This window comes from Numida meleagris, chromosome Z (assembly GCF_002078875.1).
Source record: "Numida meleagris isolate 19003 breed g44 Domestic line chromosome Z, NumMel1.0, whole genome shotgun sequence".
Classification (NCBI taxonomy): domain Eukaryota; kingdom Metazoa; phylum Chordata; class Aves; order Galliformes; family Numididae; genus Numida; species Numida meleagris.
Window position 1 is genome coordinate 2047624 of NC_034438.1, and position 19421 is coordinate 2067044.

General features: G+C 41.9%; 1 protein-coding gene across 1 annotated transcript in view; it reads left to right on the top strand.

The window, feature by feature from the left end:
• The window catches only part of LOXHD1 (lipoxygenase homology domains 1), a 106284-nt gene that overhangs the window by 21567 nt on the left and 65296 nt on the right, over positions 1–19421 (top strand). Inside the window, exons 8-15 of the mRNA XM_021381571.1 lie at positions 892–978; positions 3489–3624; positions 5940–6094; positions 8664–8824; positions 14421–14497; positions 15306–15502; positions 15808–16000; positions 16777–16937. Of these exons, the coding sequence (XP_021237246.1) occupies positions 892–978; positions 3489–3624; positions 5940–6094; positions 8664–8824; positions 14421–14497; positions 15306–15502; positions 15808–16000; positions 16777–16937 (1167 nt within the window). The remainder of the gene's footprint in view (positions 1–891; positions 979–3488; positions 3625–5939; positions 6095–8663; positions 8825–14420; positions 14498–15305; positions 15503–15807; positions 16001–16776; positions 16938–19421) is intronic.

Consider the following 19421-nt stretch of genomic DNA (forward strand, 5'->3'; position numbering starts at 1 on the left):
TCAGCAGCGTGCAGTCTGTGCCTCTACAGTCTGTCTGAAATGGAGGTGAAGATGTTCAGTTTGCTGGTGATGCAGACGATTTCCTCAGCTGTGGATGTGGCCTGTCTCCTCCAAACAGGTCTTTAGTTGGTGTTCCAGGATGCTCAGTGGTGATGACTTCAAGTCACAGTGTGACAAAGTGCCACATTTCTGTGTCTCCTGAAGCAAATAGTTGTCACCTTCAGTCCCAGTTACTATGAACTATTCCATTTATTTAGATTGTGCCATTTAAATGGACATTAGCTTTTTACAGGAGAATTAATAGAGCTATTTAGTCTCGATGGTGGTCTTGTGTTCAGCCTCCTTGACATGACCCTCCATGAATGTTTGGGGCTGAGCTTAAAGCTTACATTGAGCTTGGAAACTGGGGACAGTCTCCTTTTGTTCTTATCTCCCCTTTTCCCCTTCTTTTAGGAACAAATGTTTTTCCAGAGGTTAAGTGGGTTCTGGTCAGAGAAAGATTGAAAAAAAAAAAAAGGATTTCAATTCATGACTGTAGCCAAAGCATCAGCAGCCATAACTGCCTGCCAGAGGAAGAAGTTTGAAAATGAGCTGATGCTCATGAGCAGGCTTTAGCTCTTCCTGGGAGGTTTCAAGGAGCTTTCATGATCAAGACTGTTTGAATTCAATCTGCATGTTCTCTTCTCCTGAAAAGAGAGGCCGCAAGCCATCTTTGTAGAGTGGGTTTTATTACTTTTAAATAACATTAGTATTTTAGTTTAGTTTTTGACTCCTCTCTGATGTGGCTCTTAGGAGATGATCAGTGGTATCTTTCCTGTAGATGCCTTGTTGACTTGCAGAAATGGATAATACTCATTCCTTGTTTTGTTTCTTTTTTTTTACCCTCTATAGATTGAGCTCCCTGATCTGGGCACATTCTATAAGCTTCGGATATGGCATGAGAAAAGAAATCCTTTTGCTGGCTGGCACCTGAATAAGGTAAGAGGACAGCAAGGAAAGGCACAGCTGAAAAATTACATTGGTCAGAGAGAAGTGTGCTGTCAGTGCTGGGCCACTGTGTTCTTCAGCTGATGACTAAGTTTGAAGTGCAGCGCTCAAAGGTGCCTCCAATTACAGACTGTGCTGGCTGAGGGCTGAAAGTGGAAATCTTGCGCAAAAACAGGAATTGAAGGAGAGCACACTGTAGCCTGACAAAGAATACGTAGGGAGAGAAGAATTCATAGCATATTTTTGGAGGAAATTACTTGTCCCTCCCATCCCACTCAGTAGTTCAGCCCAGCTTTGATCTGTTTGACCTTCCATGATGTTTCCTTTGTTCCACCAGCAGTGATTACTGTGCTGCCAGCACTTGTATAAGGCTGCAAGGGCAGCAAATTCATCTCTAATCTTCACCACTGCTCCTTCCCTAGCACTTGGAAGATTTCATCTGCACTTAAGAAAATAAACACTTTTCTTTGTAGCCATAAATATCTGTGATGATTAATCTCAATTTACCACTTAAGGATTTTTCTTCTGTGGCTGTAATGTGCTTTGACAGATTCTGCTCTCTCGCATAGTCAGGGAGCTGTGAAGGCATATGCAGGCATCCACAGGTACAGTGTTGAGAGAGCATCAAGTACTGCTGTGTCTTCCGTATGGTGGGAGAAGATGTCTGAATGGGGTCTTTATCAAAGGGAAAGTACTGGTCAGACTTTGGGCCTGTACCATCATGTCAATCAGTAACGAGCAAGAATGCTTAGACTTTCCATGCATCTACATTTCTGTGAGTGTTTTTCCTACACAGAAATTGTGTTTAGGGGAGGCAAAAAGGATCTAATAGTGTGTTTAAGACTCATTGTGGGCCAAGCTGTCTGAGCAAACATGGTGATGATGCCAAAGTCAGGCTCCTGTGGACAGCAAGTCTGACACTTTCAGCATCGAGCTGGCTGCATGTAAATTCCACTGCTTGTGCATCCATTTTAGCACCAAGAAACTTCCAAATGAACACTTAACAATGCTTTTTCCAGTCCTCACACGTTTCATGCTGAGATTACTCCATCTCTGTGTAGCCATCCATTTTCTACAACAAGAACAACCATATTGATCAGACCAAAAATCCACCTAGTTCCTATGTCTCATAAGTGCATAGTTAGAGAACAGCAAGGACAAGCATTTATGCTACTTTCCCCTAATATTCCTCCATCTTTTGACTATTCCCAGTTGAATGCTTCTTTCTGAACAGATCTACTAAGCACAAAGAGTTTAACAGATTTCTCTTCTGTTTATTTGTTCAAACATTTCTTTATGCCTTTGAACATTGAATCTTTTAACAACCACAACAGCTTTCAGCAAGGACTTCACAAATTCATTACAACCTTCTGCTTGCCTTGAACTTTGCTCTACCAGCATCATTTGACGACTGCTTTTTCTTGCTGCAAAGAGAAGGAACAGCTGATCCCCCGGCCTTTTCCATTCCACCTGTGATTTTAGAGACCTTCATCATTTCCTCTCTTTACCTGCTCCTCAATCCTTAAGCAGATTCCTGCCTTATTTGCTCATTATTCATTTGGAAGCCACTCCAGATCTTTGTCCATCCTTGTTGCTGTTTTCTGGGTGTTTCCTAGTTGTGCTATCCCCTGATTTTGGGCTGAGGGGGCCAGAAGTGCAAGCGCTGTCCAAGGTTTGCTCTGTGGATTTGTACAGTGGCATAACAATATTTTCTGTTTTATTGTTTGCTTTTTTTTTTCCCTAATAATTCATAACATTTGAATTGTTGTTATTTCTCTTTTCTGTTGTGTTTTGCTCTGATTTGGTTTATTTTTATTTTCATCTCAATACTAAGTTGGTGTTTCCAACCTGTGGCTCGACCTCATGGCTGAAGCCTAGAGCCAATGTCCTGGATTTGTCAGTGCTACAGAAACAGGATCATAATGCTGCAAAGAAGCCAGAAAAGTGTATTTTACATAAAATGTCTTTATTATATTTGCCTTACTTTGAATGGGGTAAATGTTAGAACCCAGCCTGGCTGCGGCAAACAGCCATCATGGCCTACTCAAAAGGTAGAAGATTCCTCCCTACAAAATTAATTCCTCCTGATGACGAACAACGTGGTAACTGTGCTCTAAAGGGACACGCATTATCCAGCACACCCTCCCCGCTCTGCCTCCTGCTGTCTCCAGCTGAAGACACGCATTACCTGTGTTTGCACTGGACACGAAGTGCACCATTGACGAGCAACTACTCTGAGCCACAGTACCCACAAAATCTGTCAGAAGATGGCAGAGCAACTGGGGAAAAGAGCAACGAAAAGGTGACAATAGGCTGTGACAGCCTGCACTCATTTTGGAGGGCGCACATTGTAGTGCACGGCTCTGGAAGGCGGTTTTCTTATTAATGTCTGTTATTTCTTTCCTGCGACCTGCCCCTGCTTCTCAGACACAAACCTGCCAGGAGCCGTCTGCTTTCTGTCTCTAAGCTCCGAACTCATGCAGTGTTTTGGTTTAATGAAGGTAACTCTGCTGAAGACGCTGACAAAAGATAAATACTCATTCAACTGCGGTCGCTGGCTAGATATAAATGAAGATGACAACGAGATTGTGCGGGAGCTCCCTGCAGAGGGGTCTCTGGTGACTGAAGTCATGCCAGGTGAGAGCCATGGGTTTAGTGTTTGGGGCCTGAATAGAAAGAAACCCTCTTTGTCTGAGGGATGCACGAGCAGAGCAGTGCCATTCAATTAGCTCCTCTTTCTGGCACTTTCTCTCTGCAGTCTTTTCTGTGCACATCATTAGCTGCATGAGGCATCAGAAATCCCAGGCTCTGGCTCTGAGCAGATTTCTCTCTGCTGGGAGGTGGGGGAGTTCTGCCCATCACATTGCTGTTCCCAGAGCTATATCTTTTTCCAGCTTGCATTTTTCCCAGTCACGCTTAAGATGTCAAAAGCCAGGTTTGAAGGGAAGCTCGCATAAATCGTGTTTAGTTGGAAAGCAATCTAAAATTTAACAATCCTTTTTGTACGCTACAGTTTTATCTAGCTCTATCTATTTATTTATTTACTCAGAAATGTGTATTAACGTATAGATAGTTGCACAGAAGATTTGTGCAAGAGCATAGGCACCTTTAAGTGCGCACAAGAAAACAGAAATACTTATTGGGTTAATTACGCTCCAGCTAGAAGTTTAATTAAGGAAAGTCTCAGAACTTTGTGTTGTTTTCCTGAAGAGGTCACTTCTGTTTGACCTTGGGTCACAAGAGTTAACTGTACTTGGAAGGAGAGTTTTAGAAAGCAGAATAGTTCAAGGCGGCCATTGGGTTTTCTTTTATTTCCACTAAATCACCCAGTGGGTGTCCACACTCCATAGACCACAATTCCCCTCTTTTCTGAAATTTCTGATTAACTCAGTGATCTGCATGCAGCTGAGCTGCTCCTCAGAAGAGGAAGAGTAATTGTAATTGCAGATGTTATTAAAATGTAAATAAACTTGTTTTTGAAATGTATTTTTAATCAGCATGTGGAGAGGGCTGCTTGAGCTCAAATGCAGGCACTTTCCCATAAGGAGCAATTGTGCTGAGCAGAGCCAAAATGCAGCTCTTGTGCATGGGGAGGAAGGGAAGGAGCACTGCTTCTAGTCCCACCTGGAGAAATGGATGAAACCACAAAAACCCTCCAAGTCGTGGGTAATTCTGTGCTGCCTCCTTCCTGCTGGGAGAAGGAACTCGCTGCTCAGCAGGACCCTTTCTAAAGGATAGGCACCCGCTCAGCTTTAGGGAGAAAAAATGTTTGAGTGTGCAGAGGTCAGACAAGAGGTGATCAGCATGATCCTGTCTGCCTTGGAGAAGGGGTAATACTTCCTTCTGCCAAAGTGTTCATGAGGCACTCATTTTGGAAGGCACTCACAAGAACTGGCAGAGAGGTGGTGGTGCCCATCCCTGGAGACACCCAAGGTCAGGCTGGATGGGCTCTGAGCACCTGATGGAGCTGTAGATGCCCCTGTTTGTTGCAGGGGGCTTGGACCAGGTGACCTTTAAAGGTCCCTTACAACTCATATGATTCTATGAAGGCTCTGCACATTTCCTAAAACCAGTGATGCTGGTAAGGATGTGTTCTTATTGTCCTAACTGTTAAGGCTTAATCCATTAACATTAACAAAGTGCTGCAAGCTCCTTGCATGCTCAGCCTCACAAGGAAAATGGTAGGATAGCCTAGCGCTGCTGTCAGTCTCCCTTTAATGAACATAGGTCTATGGGCTGGATTTCCTTGCTGAAATTCCTTCTGGAAATGCTTTCTTGTATGGGATGGGAGGCCTCAGTTATGGCTTCAACCTGGGGACATGGTTTAGTGGGCATGGCGGTGATGAGTTGCTGGTTGGCATTGATGATCTCAGTGGTCTTCTCAAACCTTTATGATTCTGTGATTCTAAAGAAAAGTCTCAGAGGCGACAAGGAGACAAGGCACGACCCAGCCTTTCACACTACAAGAGGCCCACGGAGATGGGGCCAACAGGGCTTGTCCACCGCCATGCAGTCAGCATAAGTCACCCATTCCTTACGTGCCAGATCATTTGGTTCTTTTTAACTCTTTCCTTCTGCCATGCTCCTAGATGCCACAACAAAAGTTTTTCCCCAGAAAAGTTGTGACAAGGTCCCTAGGCTTGGCAGGAGAACCATGGCCAGCTTCCATCGTAGCCACACATCCCAGATTGCGAGGTTACCAAAGGAGAGTGCACTTTCATATAATACTTCAGAGGGGTTTTATGGGTTTTCTTAGTATTTCAGCCCTTCCTTTTTTTTTTTTTCCCTCTTCTTAGAGATAATGTGGAAGTACAAGAGACAATGCACATGCAGAACTACCAGTTAGAAGTGCAAACTCCTAAAATTAATTGCACATTTTTGAAAAATGCAGTAAATTTAAATGGTGAATAATTGTGTTGTTGAAACTGCTTCATTAATTTATGCCTCCACAGTGATAAAATACCGAGTAACAGTTTGCACGGGGATGGTAAGTGGCAGTGGCACAGATGCCAACGTCTTTGTCTGCCTCATCGGCGACCAGGGAGACACGGGAGACCGCGTCCTCTACAAATGCATAAACAACGTCAATAAGTTTGAAAAAGGCAATGTAAGTTCACACTGCATCTCCTTAAGATGGGCTGGAAAGTACCGATTAAAAAGTGTGATGGTTTGTTGGTGTTTTTTGGAGATGTAAATTTGCAAACTTGGCTGATTTCCCTGCTGGTTTGACCCAGAGCAGCAGGGAGAAAGAAACCATAGCCACAGAGTATCAGAACTGCATGCATTTGGAGGTCAGGGGCAGTGTTCCCCTGTATGGAAATGCTGTTTTCATACATAAATGTCCTAGTTTGCTCCTGAGCTAAGTCCTGAGTGTTGAAGTTGTGGCTTCAGACTGGGAGAGCTTCCAGGAAATATTTCCATCTTCCAGAAAAGTTGAACCTGTTCTGAAAGATGGAAATAGTGAAGAGGCCAACCTAAAGCCAAAGTCTTTGCTGCATTAACAAGCAAACAATATACTGATCTGATCTGTGAGGTCAACCTACTTAATATGATCCATTATGAGGCATGCTTTGGATGCCTAGGGTTGGATTTAAATCAGTAAAAAATAATCAGTCTCCTGTGGAGGACAGTTTGAGAATCTGATCACAAAACTCTGCACATTTTCCCTCTTCTGCATCTCCGTTTACCTGAGAATTTGGAAAGGAAAGAAAATGAAGATAAAGTGAGGTCACATTTTCAAAACTGACCGTTGGATTTAGGCTTCTTAAATATACATTAATGCTTTGAGTTTCCCTTTGAGCATTCAAAATTTCCAGTTCTTCCCTGAGATCACTGTGTTTTGTAGACCTGAAAAGAATTTTCATTAGGTTTATCTTGTGCTGGTAAAACCTCTCTGGAAACACATGGCATTTACATAGTGGTAAAGTTCATTCTGCTTCTGATATAAAGGTTTGTGGACAAAGACATTGCAAAGATTGTATTTTTGCCTGTGCATTCATATAATAACTTTTTTTTTTTGTTATTCTTTTAAAAAAGTGGGTCCAAACTGTAAAGAAGAGTCATTGTGTCAAATGGGGAAGTCTTATTCTGTCAAAACATTAGCACAATGAGTCATGTTTTGATATTGGTTTGAAGACTTTTGGTGGAGTTTCAGAAAGAAGTTTGATTCACAGAATACAGAAGATATTTTAAACACAGATCATCACTTCTTTTTACTCCCACCAAGATAAGCTATAGGGTAACTTTCATGAAGTAAACAAAGGAAAAAGAAGAATATTTCAGGAAAGCTGTTCATGTGATTAACAACATCCAAACAATATGAAGCCAATTGGAATCTGATAATGAATAAGTGCTCTTTTGGCACGCAGAGTTGAAAGCTAGTGAGTGAACTGGAAGTTATTTAAAGATTGATCCCGACAAACTTTGAGCTCCTACATTTAAGAGACTGAATGAGTATATCTTCAGTGATTAACTCAAATGCTTTGTTAAGAAGAAACGTGGGTCTGTTAAGAAGAAACGTGGGTCTGTTAAGAAGAAACGTGGCTTAGTTAAAATGGTCCCCAATTTACAACTCCTAAAAACCAATATCACCTTGATTACCAATTCAACTTGAAAAGTTTCCTTGCAGATGCAAATTAATAGCCTGTATAGAAGGTAAAATTTAAAGATGCTTTTAAATTAGATGTTTGTCCTGCTGCAGTTCCTTCCACTTACTTCTCATTAATTTGTACCAGCTATTTATAAGTAAGATGAACGTCAGACTGTATTGACTAGGTTTGACGCAGTGAGCTTTTGATAACTCAATTCCCCATGCAGCACTTTTGAGTTTGTAGGTAGCACTTACTTGCTCATGGAATCCCATCATTAACACTGAAAACTGTGGTTGTATTTTTAGTTGTCTTAATTTTGAGTCCTGAATAGCAGAAGAAATGAGGATTGCTTTTATAATCGCTCTTCCCCACTCGAACACCATTATCCTGCCACCACGCTCTCTGGGAGCTAACCTGTTATATGCTACCACCATATGTGCTTCAAAAGATTTTGTGAGATGATAAAGAATGAGAAAATGGCAGCATTTTTTTGGCTTTCCTTTGCCTAACAAGTCATCTCTGCCAGCTGGAAGCCACAGCAGTCATGTCTGTTTGTTGCTGTCTGCTTCAGATATACTGTGTGTGTTTACACAGGTATTTACTATATATATATGTGTATGTACCCATGACACTTACTAGGCTGATTCCCACAGGAGTTACTCATTTAATACATCTCTTTTCTCAGTATAATCTTGAGTAACACTCTGGAGTATTTGGTCTAGAGTGACATGCCCAGGCTCTTCCAGAAAGCTGATGAGCAAGAGTTTGAAATAGAATTTCCTGCCTCTGTGAACTTCTCAATAATAAAAATTAGTTTTCTTTTTTTACAGTTGTGGAGGGCAAGGAATGACATGGGAGATTTAAAATGCTGGGAGATCATACATTTATGAATCTAATATTCTACTTCTAGTACAAATATTCCTGCTTTCATTCTTTCATAAATTAATTTGCACTTACTCCTTCATCTTGTGAGGAATTACCTTGCAGCATGCTCATGATGGTCTGATTGCAGTAATAAATTTGAGTTGTCTGTATGTTTTTAGGGAGGAATACTACCTTACCTTTTTGCTTTTCTCCTTCTCAAAGGCTGATGAATTCTTCGTTGAAGCAGTAACACTGAAGCAGGTGAGGAGGGTGAGGATAGGGCATGATGGCAAAGGAGGAAGCAGTGGCTGGTACCTTGCCAAAGTGATAGTGAGGGAAGAAGGACAGCCAGAAAGTGAGGCTGTGGAATTCCCCTGCTACAGGTACTGGAAACAATGCTTGTGCTTGCTGATCATGCCTCCAGCTATGCATTTGCCAGACTTTGAAGATCCTAGCTATTGTTCCAAGGCTGGAATTTTCAGAGCACAGCTTAATCCTTTTTATTTATGCATTCTTTTTTTTTTTTTTTTGCTAAGCCTGAAAGCAAAGAGTGTGGATTGGGAGGTTTAAGATGCTGTTAACTCCCCTTACCAAGTGAACAGCAATCTGAATTGTGGACTTTTCAGCAATTAGCTCAGTACTATTGAAAATTTCCAGAACGTAAAACGCAACCTTCCAGTCCCATATCCAGCGTCAATGCAATTGCCTGCTGCAGAAACGTGCTATGCAATCTGCTGCAGATTGTTGGTTGTATAGCATGTGTGGGACAAAGTTCTGTTCCTTCACATGCACATCCCATCTTCCCAGGAGCAATGGGATGGTTTTTTTCGTGTTGGGAGAACGTAAAGTTGTTCTACTGCCATCTTGAGAGCTCCTTGCATGAAGAGAAATGCATATCAGGCATAGAGAGTCGTAGAACAGAGGGTTGTAAGTCAACCCTATGGGTGAGTTACAACTGTATTCTTCTCTTTCCCAGACAACCAAGGGGCCAAAGGAAATGTGTTATAGTAAGGCTGCCAATGAGTAGCCACATCTGTCCTGGCATTGACTGAGGTCTGCCTGCACATCCTGGCTCAAACAAGAGATAACTGGCTGAAAATTAAACAGGCATTCAGGGTAGTTCAGTGTCCTGTACTGTCCCACTTGCCCTTGAAGAAAAGGTCCACCTTGTAGAATGGAAATCCATTGAGCTCCACTTAACCTCAGCAAGTAGCTGTTCTAAAAATTCTTCTCTAGGGGGACAACTGAAATTGTAAAATGTAAACATGATTATTCTTAAATTGCAAACACGGGTAAAACCACTAAGCTGATTACTTTTCTCTTGCCACTATAAATCAAGAAGAACACCACTGCAATCAGGGGAATCATCCTAATATAGACCAGGAGCCAGCCCCAGCCCCCGCTGCATTGCCTAGCCACATCACATCAGACAGCAGAAACACTGGGGAGACAGCACTGAGCAGCAGATGCAGTGTCATCTTGGTTGTGGAAAGCAAGCCAGCCTCTCCCTTATCAAAGAACAAACAACAATTTTATATCATTGCTGCCTTTCGATGCATATTTAGCAACCATAGTTTTCACTGAGTTAAGCAACCAAGCTAGACAGGTTTTCAGTTGGGCACGCAGTGTCTATGTGAAGAGCTGTGTTGCTGAGGCTCTTCAGAGATATTTCTCTAACTGCACTGTGCAGCTGGCTCATTTTAGAGATTTTGTTTTGATATTTTTCCTCTTAGTTGGCTGTTAAGGCATCTTCCCTCAGCTTGGAGTGTTGACTCTGTGTCCTCCAGATTAACTTGTGTGGTTCAGGACAAGCAGAGCTCACGGGGTGTTCCCCTCAGGCTAGGGATAAAGAAGGGAGGGAGAAAAAACTCAAGATCTTAACTCCAAAATATATGGGGTGCATTCAGGCTTCAAGTCAGAAGTGATGGAATTCCACTCTTGCTACCTTTCTCACAGTCTCTTTTTCCAAGTGAGATCAGTACCATTCATGTGGCTTCATTTGTTGTCCTTGTGCCAGCATTATCTCTTCCCCTCAGATTGAGAAGGTAACATGACTGATCGCCTCCAAACACAGGGAAAGCTGCTCCCTATTGCTATCTTTGATGCCCATGTCTCTTGAGAGACAGGGGCATCATCGCAGTATACGGGTGTCGTCATGGAGTCAAGATATCTGAGGGAGAAGGTGCTCACCCACTGCATCCTCCATGTGAAGGATAAGTATCTCCATGACCTGCAGCATTTGGAGGTTCCCCTCCAGTCCTGTAGGCCAAGGACAGCTTGTATCCTCACTGCTTTGGCAGATGCTTGGAAGGACCTTCTTTGCTTGCTTCTTCATTGCCAAGGTGTTGAGGAAGACTTGGCCAAGAAGAGCAGCCTTCTCTCAGTGAGCCAATGCAGTGAGGTTAGTTAGCAAGCGTAAGCAAGACTCCATCCCAGGGAAGCTTCCATTTCTGCTTGTCTAGTCTGAGGCCAACCAGTGGACATGCTGTTTTCATTGCCTCCATCTCCAAGAAGTGATTAACTTCAACTCCTGTAACCTCCTGTTGCTGTGTCCTTACTGAAAGATACTTCACTGACTTTTTGCAGCTTAGCTGCTGCTGCTGGAAGTCAGCTAGAGGATGAAATGCCTTCCAGCAGGAACACATCTCACTTGTATTTGAAGACATACACAAATATGCCTGTATGTCTGAATTTGTTGCACTGAGTGACATGATTTGGTGGGCATGATGGAGATGGGTCGGCAGTTGGACTTGATGATCTTAGTGGTCTTTTCCAACCTTAATGGTTCTACAATTCGATGAATTTGTCTGGATGTGCTAATCATTCTGATTGCACACAGGTTATCATCTACAAGATTTCAAACATTATATGATACCATACTAATTTTTTTTTTAGTGCTCCATGACTGTCTGGTCCTCTAGAAATTCATGCTGGAGTGTCTTTCGTGTAGTATTTCTGCCCACTTTGGGTTATTGATCATATAATATCTCTTTAAAACTAAGTATGTGATATGCCCTTGCAAAAGCTGGAGTGGCATGTGAATTACATGCACTGAAATTGTATAGAAACCGAGCATACTCTGGTAAAATGAAAGAATATTTTGACAGGTCTTTTGTACTAGGAATATGATAGCACTTTGCTGAAAAATTCCATTTTCTGTTGCCTGATGTATTTATTATGTGTCAATCCGTTTGTGTTCAGTGGAAGACTATAAACCCCTGGTTGCAGTCTGCTGCTCAGTGATATGCTATTGGAAACACGTTGGAGTAAATTTAGCATATTGCAGCATGTGTGCTGAAGAGAAGGAATACAATAGCATTGTTCATCCAAATACTTCCTCTGTCACTAGTTAAAGTCATATTCTTGGGAAAATAATGCTATTCTCTTCACTGAAGCAACCTAACAAGCCACAGCCTTAAGCCAGTTCTCTGATAATCCTCCATTCCCGGTTCAAGGCAAATTCCTTTCCTTGCCATCAGCAGCTGCCAGTGCTGGTAGAGGGAAATTATCTAGCTAAGGACACGTTCTCTCTTATTGGATGCATTATTCTTGTCCTTCCTCGCTGCTGATACAATACTGCACACAGAGATCTGTTTCTCATGGAACGTATTTGCATCCTGCCAACTTGGTGGAGAAGGGCAATTCTCCCAGCTCCATCCCTAAAACACTTGCAGTGGTGAAGGTGAAAAAATGGACAGCATGTACACTGGCAGCAGAAACTGCAGCTTTCAGGACACAAAGAACAGCATCAAGAGAGCAGAAGTTTATTCTAGCTTGTGGCTTCTGCTTTTCTGAAAGCCATGCTGAGTTCAGTGGCCCTGGGGTGATTGAGTTTGGTTTAGTTGGTCCTCCCAGTTAATTCCCATGTGTACAGAAGAACCTTGTCTTTGGGATGACGTGATCCCATAACATATGGATACCTGTCCAAGGCTGTGAATCCTGAGCCAGCATCAAGAACTACATGACAGAAAGGTATTAAGGACCAGTTCTACCAGGTAAAATTCATCCCCCAACCCCAAAATGTCAATTCATATAAAGTCTTCCTCTTTTAGGACTTGATGGCTCGGCATGCTCCTCTTCTGCTCCCCTTGCACTTCACACTTTCTCCATTCCTGACATCATTTTCCAAGTCTTCCTCACAGATTTTTCTATTCCTCTATCCCTACTGCACCTCTCAACCATCACCAAAGCACAGCACCACACTGAGGACTATGCCTGGTGTTAAATTTTCCTTTAGCTTTTAGCCCTTTTCAAGCCACCTGCACATGGCCACCTGCTTTACAGATTGAAAGGGAAGAATACGGGGTAGGCTGCATACCCGACAACCAGCGAAAGCTTCTAGGGGGGCTGTGGATGTGTGTTTGTGTGTGGTGGGGGATGTTTGCTTCTCTCTTTTGCATGGAGATTTAGTTGCTGCTGCTGCTGCTGCTGGGATTGGCCATCTCCAGGTCGTGTTTGGATCTCTTTCTTGGTGCAGGTTTTCTGCATGGTTTCTTAGGGTATGCTGTTTTCCTGTGTGTGGGAAGGGAGAGGAGGACACTAAAAAGAAAACATTCATTTAAATGGATAAAATGGAGATCCATCATCCTGGGTCTTACTGAATATCTGGTTGCCTGCTACCAAGCCCTACTGGTCATGACTGAAATCCGTGTTGTTTTTTTGCCAATGAGATACCACAAAAGTATTTCCTCCAGCTGCCAGCAGCATTTGTTCATGTCCTGAGCCCCCGATTATGAGTGCCATTCCCTGTTGTCCTTGCACGTTGGTTCATCAGCAAAATCAAAGGTAGAAACCCAAGTGGGAAGCTGGCCTCCTTCCGTGGTCTGCTGTCACCCACAAAGCTGTGTGGCCATCTTTAAAAAGAAGCAGATTCTGAAAACTTGTTTTTCCATTTCCAGTTCTTGGAATTATTATAGCAATTTAAATTCTCTGCATGGCCTGCCAGATCTTGCTCCATTGTTCTTCATTTATCCCCACTGGTTTTAAGCTGTATTTCTCTTTGGAAAAGATGCTGCTGCCAATAGCTGTGTACCTGGAAACAGAGGGCGTTCTGGGAACTGCTCCTGCTTTCACAATGTAATATTTGGGGACTGACACCGATGTGGGAAACCTGGCCTTAGGTGGATGCTTTTGGGAATATCTTGCACGGGTAAAAGGGTTTTTGGAAGCGCAAAATGGGAAACTTCCACCAGAGCTGCTTCTGGATGTTGTACAATGATTGCTGTACGGTGTACAGTGCATTTGGGGCTGTAATCCCTTCACCCACAAGGCTCCAGAGACAGCCGTGAAGGTACCAGGTTTGAAATTGGTTCCCCTCCGTTTCTAACTTTTTCCACTGAGATTGTGGCTTTCTGCCTGGTTCTTCTTAACTAGCCTAGTTGGATCGTTAGATTATTGCTGAGGAAAAGGGAAATCCTGTTGCTGGTACCAGCTACCTCCTCATACCCCATCCTGAAAATGGGAACAATAAAGTTCAGCTCCTCTCTGCTGGGGTGAGAAGGGTTATAAGCTGATCTGGGAGATGACAGCACACAGTAAGCAAATGCTAACAAGAAAGAAGGAAAGGGGAAAAAAAGAAAAAAGGGTTCTAGTAACTTTGTTGTCATAAAGACTGCAATCAAGGCAGCAGGTAATGAAGGCCGCAAGTATTTCTGATCAATAAAAGTCACAGCTTTCAAGAGGCTGGGGCTGCCCGTTTACGGGAATAACTCATGTCTGCAGAGTTTGTGTTTGCCAGACAGATGGAAATCACAGAGACATTTATCTGCTGTGCTGAGATGGACTCTGGTGATTTCTCTTCTTGGAAATCTGTAGGTTTGAAGTGTGGCTGCTGTAGAATCTGCTCAGGCTCCTGCAAATTTAACAGAGATCATTTAGGCTGTGGTGTGGAGTTTTACTACGTATGGAGCCAAGCTGGATTATAAAAGGTCTGATAGGTCCTAATTATTCCAAGATAACTTGCTTCTGTTTGTAACCCAGATGGCTTGACAAAAATGAGGACGATGGTCAGATTGTCCGAGAATTAGTGCCTGCTGGGGAGTCACCATTGCTAAAAAGTGAGTTTAGCCTGGAAAAAATAGGTCTGGATTTGAGCTGTGTGTGCACCTAATTACTTGTTTTGTTCTACTTAATAACTCATGTTAGTTCACAGCAAATCTGCTGGGCTTTATTTTACCATTCTTATGCAGGAAGCTGAAGGTCACTCAGAGGAAATACCTCCGACCTTTCATTCCTAGTTTATGTGTGGGATTAATTTGCATAAAAAAGAATAATTGCAACATTATGTGTGTAGAAAGGAACTCTGATTTTTAATTTTGCAATTGGTAAAGAATTGTTATGGGATTGTGTGTCTGTGTTTTTCTGTAGCTTTCTCTGAACAATCTGGAATTGCCACTCCTATTGCAGAGAAAAAGCCACCAAATAAACACTGCATTCCCAGAGAAAAATGCCAGAATATTACACTGCCTGTTACTGGAGAACTAGGACTCCAATACTGCAGCTTTCTTTAGAAAACACTGCTTACTGAAATCAAGATGCTTTTTGTTTTTATAAGAGAATTTTTATATAGAAGAAAGTTTTTACATAGAAGAAAGTTTTTCTATAGAAAGAAGAATTAAAGCTATTGAATTAAATTGGAAGTATAAAAAAAAATGGTGAAATCATCCCACTTTCATAGGCTCATTATTATGACCTGGTTATTATCCAACACTAAGGGGAAGGAAAATATTTTCTGTGTATTTGCCTACCTGCTGTCTCTGTTATGTGTTGGTGTATATATCTAAGGTGTGACAGCCACCTTGGGTGGCTTGCCTGGCTGGAAACGCCACTCACACATCTTTATTTCGTGCATTAATCTTACTTTAGATGTCAGTTATCACATCAGTGTGAAGACGGGAGATATCCCCGGGGCCAGCTCAGACTCCAAAGTTTTCATCAAACTCTACGGTGAGAAAGCTGACACCAGCAAGGAGACTCTCCTGGTCTCTGATAACGATCTAGGCAATTATTTTGAGCGTGGCCGAGTGGATGAGTTTACTATAGATACGATGGATATTGGGAAGGTAAGAATTAATTGCAGCTGGCTCTGTGTTTTGTGCAAGTGGCTGAATCCAGGATCACTATATAGCGAAGGGGTGTAAAAAGTTCTGAAATTCAGGAATATATTTGGTTTAGAATGTTGCATTGGCAGTCTATATGCTGGCATGGGAAGTGACTCTTTTAAGTTTATTTTCAAATACATACAGAAACGATTTGCATGTGGACAATGGAGGAGTAGGATGCCAAGAGAAGTAGATTTTAATGCAGTAAGTAAACTCTGTTTTATTTCTTTCTGCTCTCACGGTTTCATGTTCATTTTTTTTTTAAGATCAATCGAATACTAATCGGACATGATAATGTGGGTCTCCGGTCTGGATGGTTCCTGGCCAGTGTTCAGATCACGGTACCAGTCCAGGGAAGGCAGTACATGTTCCCCTGCAACCGATGGCTTGACAAAGATGAGGCTGATGGCAGGGTGGAGGTGGAGGTCTACCCAAGTGAGATTTTGCCCATTGAGAAATGTGAGAGAAGACACATTGAGAAATGTGTGCTTTTTTTAATAGATGGGATTAAACTTGCTTTAGTAGTGTTTTTAAGGACCAGGACAGGCACCAAAAAGTCCCTGTCCCAAGGAGCTTACGCTGGTGAAGACAGTAAATCATTCTGATATTGGGTTTTTGTTGTCCTTGTTGATTTTTATTTTTTTTTAATTAAAAGATTTGGAAAAACATCACCACTTGCTCAGTTCTCAGTACCTGTCCTTCTTCGTTGCAATGCCAGTGGTCCCTGCCTTTTTCACTGTCATGAGCTTTGCTACCCAAGTCCTGCACAACCACACATCCTATCCTGCCTGTATTACCCCAGTGTGATAAATGTGAACCAAATCCCTACTGTCCATTTCACTTTTAGCAGAAAATTTGTTTTCTTTTAAAACTTAAAACTTGCCTTGACACCATGAGAAAATATGTTTTTCCTCTGTTCCGTGAAACTCACTCTCTAGTATTCTATTCTTGGCATCATTTAACCACTCTGTAGTTCATACTGAAATGGAATTCCCTTTTAAGGGTCTGTTTTGCAGCTCTCTGCCACTAGCTTAACACAGCTGAAGTGAAAACTATTGGGTTAGTTCTCATTGTAGTGTTGTGCAATCTCACATCTGGTTTGGACAAAAGTAAGAACAGTCACCTCAGCTAAGTGACTGTTTGTTTATACAAGGTAATTTGATTTTGAACCTGAGCTCTCAGGAGCATTGTGTCTGAGCTTCTCTGCTGATTTAACTGATTTATTTTTGGACTAGTGATAAACTACGAAGTGTCTGTAGTTACCGGAGACGTGCGAGCCGCAGGCACCAACGCCAAAGTCTTCATGCAGATTTATGGCGAGACTGGCAAAACTGAATTGATCATCTTAGAAAACAGATCGAACAACTTCGAACGCGGAGCCACAGATATCTTCAAGGTGTGATGAATACAGTCTTTCCTGCTTCTGTGAGGGGAGAGAAACGACCAGACAAAATTCAAATATCAAAAGAATAGTGGGCCCAATCATCAAGATAATTGACTTCAACAAAATTGCTTACTCTGTTTGCCTCTCCTGACCTTTGCTCATCTTTTTTGAGGGGTTTTGTATTTCACGGAGTGAATTTAGTTCTCAGGAATTGATAGCAAATGTTTCATTGAAGAACAAAGCCCAGTAGCTGCTTCTGGTTACCTTTACTTTCAAAAGGAGATAGTTACATTAGACTTCAAAAGACCATAAACTTATATGTTGTGCCTGAACAGATGTTACTGTCCCTATTCAGCTGGGAAAAAGAAAATAAAGTATAAACAATGTCATCCTTGCTTCTAATCGCCCATGCCATTTATGATAGGTATGTTTCTTGACACGATCCTACAAAGATTTGCTTCTGTAAGTTATGCAAATGTACAACTGCCCCACAGATTTTACTACTTGTAGCACTAGCCTGACTTGTGCTGTGTATTCGTAATGCCTGTGCTGCACAGCTTGCTCCTCCATCTATTGGTCTGGACAATGTTTAGCTCTATACATCAGTGTCCATACCTCTTTTTGAAGAACTCAACATAAGCAGTGTGTGAGTTGAGATCTGGCTAACCCAGCAAGAGCATCTGAGCCAACAAGGCTGGCCACCACTAGGTGACTGGGCATCCTTTCCTAAACAGGATCTGGCTATGTATGGCCATCGTCCTCTTCTGGCTTGTTTTCTTGCTTGGGTTTTCTTTTGGTTTCAAAGTTTGGGGCAAAAGAATGGTCAGGGTTCTTACTCAGAGTGGGGACAGCCTGTGACATCTGGGTATGTCAGAGTCACATCCTTCTGTAGTGTTGTAACCTCAAGAGACTCCAACATCTAGACAGCAAAGGACAGAGACCAGATGGAAGGACAATGAAGACACATGCTGTACGTGCTAACAGAGCAGGGCTCAGCACTGCAGTGCCTTGAGGTCTCTGAATTTGCAGTCCCACAAAACTGGGATCCATCTCATCACTAAAGTTAAGCACTTTGTCTACTAGCATAGGGATTGGGTCGTCCTTCCCATTGCTACAGGTTAATGGGGTGCCTTTATTGCAGCCTTTTCCACAGTTGTGTGATGGATATTTCTGAGTTCAGTTCACCTCCTCCTGCCCCACTTCCTTGCTTTATAGAATGGAGTTAGTGATGTTCATCTAATTCTACTGAGTTCTTTAGGACTTAATAACACCTTATAAACACCTACTTTCTTAAGACTCTTTATAATTTTAAGATTAGATTTCGCTGACTTTAAAGGAAATAGTGAGGAATGAAACTAACAGCTTCATGAGTAAAAGCTATTAGCCAATATCAGGTGTATAATAAAGGCATATGTACAGAATTCTGTTTACATAGCCCTGTTTATTTCCTCCCTTAGATGCTTATTGATGGACTTTAAAGTTCTACCCATTTTCTGTGTTGCTTTTTTTTTCTTTTGGGAATGCAAGGCAGAAATTGTGAAGCAATATTAGACAAACCTATCTCTTTCATGACATGAATATTTACAGACAGATGTAGACAAGAATAAGATAGTGTGAGCTAAATGCTGATAGGAAATGTCATCAGTTATAGACAGAGCGTGCAGGATGATTATTGCAAATCTAAGAGTAAAGCAAAAAAAAAAAAAAAAAAAGAAGACACATTCTTTATGCCAAGACAGCTGGATCAATTTTAGTTTTCTGATAAGCATCTTGCATGCAATTGATTTTGTTTAAATCTACTGAAAAAAATGCTTCTAGACTGAAACTTTATATGCCAAGTTGCCAAATTTTAGCCTGAAGCAAATGTTTGCAAGTTTTACAACATATACATCACCTAACGGCATAAGAAGTCATCAGAAACAGGTCATTGGTTGTTTAAGGATTGCATGGAGTAGAAACCTTCGATCCAACTTCATTAGGTAATAGTACAGACACATAGTCTAAACCAACATGATTTTTTATCTGCTGTATTAACTGCGGAGATGGAAATCTTCCTTCTTATGCAGCCTCCTGCTACTGATGCATTGCAATCGTGAATGGATTGTATCCTCTCTGCAACACTAGCAAAGTGAGAAGATATTCTTATTTTCCAGATCAGATGTAAGCAGAAGAACATTCCCTGTTCTTCCAGAGTTTAGATCATCTGAACACAAGTTTACTGCTTTTTCACACTGTTGTTATTGCTCCTGTCTTGGTTCACATCTTGCACTAGGTATTGAATATATCTTGCTCAAAAAAGAGCTCAGGAACCAAGAAGCCCATGAGCTAATATGATATTTGACATATTCATTTTTAATCCCAACATAGAAACAATCCTGGTGAAAAGATAAATGAAGTAAGGAGCCCAGTAAATATGAATTCAGCTCCTATCTCTACCATATTGTTCTGCATGTCTTCAGATCAGTCTGTTCAAGCAAGATTTGGTGTTAGGAAGTA